At 48.9% G+C, this 7,010-nt stretch overlaps 1 protein-coding gene across 1 annotated transcript in view; it reads right to left on the reverse strand.

The window, feature by feature from the left end:
• The window catches only part of CSMD1 (CUB and Sushi multiple domains 1), a 1,512,254-nt gene that overhangs the window by 353,684 nt on the left and 1,151,560 nt on the right, over positions 1-7,010 (reverse strand). Inside the window, exons 21-26 of the mRNA XM_029933196.1 lie at positions 5,563-6,088; positions 3,276-3,375; positions 2,995-3,144; positions 2,440-2,563; positions 1,577-1,755; positions 510-746 (exon numbers count right to left, since the gene is read on the reverse strand). Of these exons, the coding sequence (XP_029789056.1) occupies positions 510-746; positions 1,577-1,755; positions 2,440-2,563; positions 2,995-3,144; positions 3,276-3,375; positions 5,563-6,088 (1,316 nt within the window). The remainder of the gene's footprint in view (positions 1-509; positions 747-1,576; positions 1,756-2,439; positions 2,564-2,994; positions 3,145-3,275; positions 3,376-5,562; positions 6,089-7,010) is intronic.

A 7,010-nucleotide genomic window follows, 5' to 3' on the forward strand; every position in this document is an offset into this window, starting at 1 on the left:
CCTTCTGCACCAGCCCCCAGCCGTGCGCCTGTGAGGAGACCCGCTCGGAGCTGCCTGGGTGTCACACGGGGACCCCGCAGGGTGCGTCCGTGTGCCTTCTCCAAACACTTGGCACGTCTTCAGCTTAAATTTCTGCCTTTCCGTGGAGGGCGCTCACATTCAAGCCGGAGGCACACTGAGCAGTCCAGAATCTCCTGGGCTACTAGGCAGCCTTCCATTCAGGTCCCCTCACCTCCACCTGAGATGCATCCTCTTTTACTCCCTGTTCTAGAATTGTCAGGTACTTTTTTTTTTTTTTTTTTTTTTTGGTAGAGGTTTTAGAACCAATCCAGTCAGGATTGATTTTATTTGTGAACCTGTCTTTCTGCCCCACCACACTGCAATTTTTTCCCAGAATGATGACTAATCCATATCTTTCTCTATATTTCCTAGGACTTAAAATAGTTCTGGAAGCAAAGTGGGTACCTGGTATTGTTTTGTTCTTTTAAGGACCCTCTGAGATGTCCGACCAGGCTTCTGGCTAGAAGGCAGGCTGCCGATGTGTTTTCTTCCGTACAAAGAGCTACTAGCCTTTGCCCACCATTTTAGCCTGTGACTAATATTTGGAGCACAGCCCATGGACTGTTCTAGCTGTGAGGTGTAAGGAACAAGCAAACAGACCAAATCACGGACCTTGTGAAGTTTGCGGCTTGGGGCAGTCAGCAGAAAATAGACAGTACGGACTATGTCCGCCAGCGATGAACACACTGCAGGAGAACGCAGGGTGAGCGGGAACGCAGACCGTGGAGGGTTCTGGGTAGGGGGAAGCAAGGACAGTCTCTGCAAAGTAAGGAGACGTGAAGGAGGACACACCCGTCCGTGAGCATAAGAGAGAGAACACTGCACGGAAGGAAGACAGGGCTAAAGCCGGGGGCTGGGGGAGGAAGCCGCCAGGCAGGGCTAAGCCACGGCAAGGCCCCAAGTGTAATTGTCATCAGTGATCAAGAAGGAGGCAAGCGAAACACCAAAGCAACGAGCAGGTCACGGAGCAGCAATGCAGGACCTCTCAACCTTGACTGGATACGGTTCTCTCATGATGCTTTCTTGTAATCACGCTGTGAGAGCGACGGAGACCACAGGAAACGGCCAATGTCCTGCCACAAGAGAGCCTGGGGACGAGGCACCCCACTGCCACCGTAAGATAAAATACAGCGTGGAGGCTGTCAGCTCTGTGGAACTTTGCTTCTTTGTGCCAAGAACTCCAATCCCAAATTATCCTGAAGGTGTTGACTTCTACGAGCCCACTTATGTACACTCGGTGGGCAACAGGCATTACTGGGAAGGGACAGGGCGCCCCACTGACAACGGGGGCTCGAGTCACAGGTCTTCTGTTTCCTGTTCATCGAAACTTGGCTCCATTATTCTCTTTGATGCTCTTCCCAAACGATCAGTGCGGCACATCTTCGGTGCCAAGGCACGAGGACTAACAATCTTTAATTATACTCCAGAAGTCGACAGCATAGTGGTTTGGGCAGACTGATGGACGACCTTCCTAACACTCCTGGCGAAACATCTGTCACATCGAAGCTGTTCTCACATCCGTACTCAGCGGCAAAGGTCTTTAAAATGAAAACAGGCGGCGGAAAGGACACGGTGTCCGGCCCCGAGTGTTGATCCTGCAGGTCAGTGCCTTGGAGGCACCGCGGGGATCTCACACGCAGCTGGGCTGGGTCCAGAGCCATCCAGCCACGGGCAGCACCCAGTGGAGCGGCCACACTCGGGGACCAGAGAGGACCAGTCAGAGTCCGTGGCTGCCGCCAGCCCCTGGGCGTTAAGAAGATGTTCCTCAGGACAGGCTCTGCTTCTTGGCAGTGTTGATATCCACCATCCGAACCAACACCAGCCTTACTGGACCCCCGTTTTCAGGATGTGACGGGTCCAAAAGGAAGGAAAAAGACCTTCAACCTTTGTTTTTTACATTTTTTTCTTAATGTTAATTCATTTTTGAAAGAGAGAGTGAGAGAAAGAGAGAACGAGAGGGAGAAAGGGCAGAGAGAGAGAGGGAGACAGAATCTGAAGTAGGCTCCAGGTTCTGAGCTGCCAACACAGAGCCTGACGCGGGGCCCGAACCCATGGGACCTTAGATCATGACCTGAGCCAAAGCCGGACGCTTAACCGACTGAGCCACCCAGGCGCCCTGAGCCCTTCAACTGTAGAACTTTAGGGAAAGCTGACCTGTACATCATTTGGCCCCGTATTATCATCAAAGAATGCAATATCGGATCATTTTAAAGATGCCTCTGTATCACGGTTTTCCTGTTACCTGGAAGCTTCGAGATTGAGACATTATTGATTGCATTTTTAAAGCGTGAGGCAGTCTTAATTCTAGCAAAGTTAAACAGACCCCTCTTTGGCCTTGGCCTCTGCATTCTGGCTGCCTGCAATCAGCGGCTCCCACACCTGCGCGCAGAGCAGCAGCGCGCACGGAGCTCCGCCCTCCCACTCTCACATTCGAGCAGCTGCACTGTGAAGACGCTGCCTCGGAAGGAGGGCAGCAGCGAGCAGGACAGGACCCAGCCCAGGACTGCAGGCACCCCCCCCCCCCCCGTCAGGGCAGAAGGAAGAGAGAGGCTGAAGTTGTCACGATGACAAAACACACTAGGTACAGCACTTAGCAGGGGACACTTCCCAGTGGACCGCAAGGGTCTGGACTATGAGCATCCAGAATTTCACCTTCTCCTCTCTCACCTCACACACCTTTCCCTGGAGCATGTCAGCACCGGAATGAAGATAAAGAACCTCCCTCGCCCCCAAAATGACTGATTTAGACCAACCTCTGGTAATGAATCTTTCATGAACAAGCACCCAGCATGTGCTGCCAAAGGGCACGCTGGAATAGCCTCCCAATAATGGTCCTTAATTTGGACTAAAGCAAAGCTTTACGCAAAAAGAGAAGCACCAAAGTGGAGTTACTCTATTCATCAATTTGAAAATAGGCACATGGAAATGACTCGCCATGTGCAGTAAACCTGCGCAGAAGCTGCCCCAGCACAAAACCAGCGGGGTCATCTCGCACACTAAGCTGCTCTTTGTCACAGGCCAGAGAGCAATGCTGAGCGTCCTTAAACACTGCGAATTTCGTTGCTTTAGGATTGCCTTTGGCTGCTAGGAACAAAAAAGTTCAACAGACGCCAGCTTGAATTCCTGAGTATTTTCTTTTCCTCATGTGCCCAGAGGCTGGCAGGGCAGAGTGGCAGGGGGGTGAGGTCGGCCAGAGCCCGATGCTCCATACCCACCTTCCGGGACTTGGGGGCCAACGTCCCGTGGGGTGTGGTCTCTTGGCACAAAGTGCTGCTGGGTCTCAAGGCTTCCCACAAGGGCAGCGAGCTGGGGTTTCTCGTTTCAAAACACATCAACACACCCACATACAAAACAGAAAACAGAAAAACACCCCAAACTTTCCAGAGCCCGATCTGTTCACCTGTCTTTGTCCCCTGCAGGTCACCTGGGTTATTCCTCCCTTGAAAGGTCTAGAAAATGTCACATTAGACTCCACAGTGGAGGAAAGACAAGGAAAAGTTGGTTTTTAAAAAAATAAATGATAAATCGCATGGATAACATCTGCCACAGAGTGTTAGCAAAATTAAAAACTGAATTGAAGTCCTACCAAAAATATCACGTCTGTGGGAACAAAATCACCTCCCAGACGTAAAATCATTTCTAATATGTGTGGTTCTCTTCACCAGCACAGGGTTTAAATATTTTGCTACCCTGTGTTTAGTTTTCAGGAAAAAAAATAAATAGAAAGAAGGTTTTAAAAATTCTTTTGGGAATAAGTGGGAAGTTAAATAATTATGGCAAATAAAAGTAAATGTACTTTGAGACAAAATGTGAATAAAATTAAAATGATTTTCACATAGGTAGAAAAATAACAAATTAGGTAAAAGGAAAAAATAAGAGAATGCTTCAGGATATAATGAATCAAAACCACTTGGGTGCTTCTTAATTCTCTCTTCATCCTGCCATAAAGATGAGGGGGTCCCCGGCTACTCCTGTTGGAGGCCCTGGTGGCCTGCGGGTACTCTTTAACTGGCTAACTTCCAATTGATCTGGTACTTCATGGGCCTGAAAGCACGTTTGGATGGCTGGCCATAAAGAAGAGAAAGAGGTGCATATTCAAGGGGAGAAAAAAGCAATTTTAATTTTAGAAACTAGGGAATAGGCTTAATAAATTACTGGTCCTATTATCAATTTTTTCCTAAGGAGATTATCTGTACTGAAATTAAAGGCACCACTTCCTAGAACATTCCACACGCTCCCACTTAGCAGCCCTAAAATACAGACTCACTAATTCTTCCAAGTAGGTTTCATAGCCAGTTTTCCTCAGAGATAGGAAGTCATACTTGTTAGACATAAATACCTGATATCTGCCATAGATATTGAACCTTTACTCCCTTGATTACATATTACTTATTATTACTTACCACAGAATACCAAAGATAAGCATCCTATGTCTATTACAGCCACTGAGATCAGTAGCTTGTGCCTAGTTTGCAAAGATTATTTTGTGATTGAAATGGGCATTTAACTATGAATAATTTAAATATTTTTGAGGCCAGTTTTTTTTCAACTTTGCTCTACAATTAGGCACAACATTTGGGCACTTGATTATCCAATTATCTGTGCATTAGAGCAAATTGAAAATTGCTTCTGGAGAATCTTGGCACCGCCCATGGGTTTTCACTAGGTCATCTCTTCAGCGTTGGCATATCATCTATTCAGGCCTGCGTTCTTGTTAGACATCTCATCTTGTAAGATAACGTCATCTTACCCAAGATTATGGCTCTGACCTAACCTGGCAACACGGGATGTTGGCACAGCAGGTAAATCATCAGAGATTATAATACTGAATTAACTGTTATTCAATAGTTATTCAGAGTTTTTATGGAATGAATTATGCACCCCCTCCATAACTGATGGAGAAGCCCTAACCCTGGATGTGGCCACATTTGGAGGTGGCGCCTTGGGGGATGGAACTAAGGTTGGTTCCCCAGGACTGGTGTCTTTCTAGAAGAGGAAGAGACCCCAGGGCCAGGTACACATGGAGAGGAAGCTCTGTGAAGACCCAGGGAGAAGACAGCCGCCTGCAGGCCAAGAAGTGAGGCCTCAGGGGACCCCGAAGCTGCCAGCACTGATGTCGGACTTGCAGCCCGCAGAACCGCAGGGATGCACATGTCATGCTTTGTTACGACAGCCCTGCACTCCAGTAGGAGTGTGAATAAAGATGCTGAATTTATAAATTGTGGTTCCCACAAGGTCAACTTATTGTAGAATACATGAGTCTATCCTTAGGTCAGGAGCAGGTGCCTTTTCATTCTCTGGCAGAGCTTTTCTACCTAACTGACTTTGGCTCCAAAATCATGCCCTTGGGGATGCTGGGAACTGTCAAAGGAGGACCTCCCACCCCTTCCTGCTGCTAAATGTTTCCTCAAAGACTCTTGAGAGCACAGTTTACAGTTCAGTGAAAAATTACTTTTATGAATCTTCCAGAGGGAAAATTACTCTCTGATTAGAGTAGCATACGGTTCCCGGGAAACTGTCTGACCATGTGAGGACGGGAGGGCCCTGCTCACGGTGCGGATAGAAGCCTGGGGGTGTTCCGTGGGTGGGGATTGTCAGACGGGTGAGAAGGAGGAGTAGCTGGCACACAGGAGGACGAAAATGGAGCTTCTGGAAACCTCTGGTAACAAGTTCTTCAGGACACAGGAGGGAGTCATCAAGCTGCTCCCTGTAGACCAAGTCCTCACGTCCAATGCCACTCCCGCTCTCTGGAGGGCCCAAGCTTGGTCCTTTACTTCTCCATCTTTTAGGAGAGGGACGGTTCTCCTGGACCAGCAAGTTGCCGCAGGAGAGCACGCAAGGGACGCTGGGGATTAGGGTGGATGAAGGAGCCTGCCTTGCGCTCTGTCGGCTACACCACTCACCATGTTCAGCCTGAGGGTCAAGGCCGTTAGTCCTGGGAAGGCTGAGTGGACGGTTCACGTTGTCATTGCTCCACAGGGTCACACCATCCTGTCCCCCGCCGTCTGCCACGGTGTCAGAGACCCACCTGCCCCACCCGAGGATGCCACCCTAAAAGCATCTTGCTCGCGAGGATGACACACATATAGGCTTTCTTGTTCCGGACTTGCTGGGTCTTTGCCCTGTCCTGTCTCTGAGGGAGGCCCCTGCGGACCACCCACACTCCCCGGCCCATCTGCCCTGGAAGGTGCCAGCTGCTTGCCAGTCTCTGCACCAGCTCCTGTGGAGGGAAATGCCGAGCCCCACACCGTCCTTGGTGAGTCCCTGCCCTGGTCCCTGCCCACGGATCGCTCTCGCTGTCAGCTTGTCTTTCTTCCAGGTGACGAAGCTCCCGAGTCCGTCAAAGACGGATACCTCCCTCCTTTCCGTCAGGTTTCTCCAACGTGGTATTTAGTCTGGTTCGGAGAAGAACGGTGTGACGGGAAACGCTGATCTCCATCGGTGACTAGAACCGTGCCCTCTTCCTTCCGTACACTGCAAGAAATTCACTTGGGGCTGTAAGAGGTTCCAGTAACACCTGCGTTACTATAATTTGTTATTTGTTGCTATGAAGAGAAGCACATGCTCAAAACACGTACAGTAAGCATTCCTGAAATTCAACTTCCTTATCACAACTATTTCTGATGCGATGGGGACGTTCCCTTCCATGTGTCTCCACTGTACCTTATGGTACGTGAACCCACGGAAGAGTATTTTAAAGTTTCTACAACACTTCTTTAGTTTCAAAATGGAGGAAGGTCTATAACCACTTTTAAATGCACTGCCTTTGCCAGTGAAGGCCCTTTTTGTTTCCGTTGTAGCAGAAACCAGCTTGAAAAACCTAAGTCCATTATTTAATGTTAATGAAAAACAAAGGCCATGGGATTGGATCACTGTTAACGCCCCTTCTGGTTTTATATTCTTGTGACATTCCGAAATCACGGATTTAGAACTTAGCAAAACATATGAAC

This window comes from Suricata suricatta, chromosome 1 (assembly GCF_006229205.1).
Source record: "Suricata suricatta isolate VVHF042 chromosome 1, meerkat_22Aug2017_6uvM2_HiC, whole genome shotgun sequence".
Lineage (NCBI taxonomy): Eukaryota > Metazoa > Chordata > Mammalia > Carnivora > Herpestidae > Suricata > Suricata suricatta.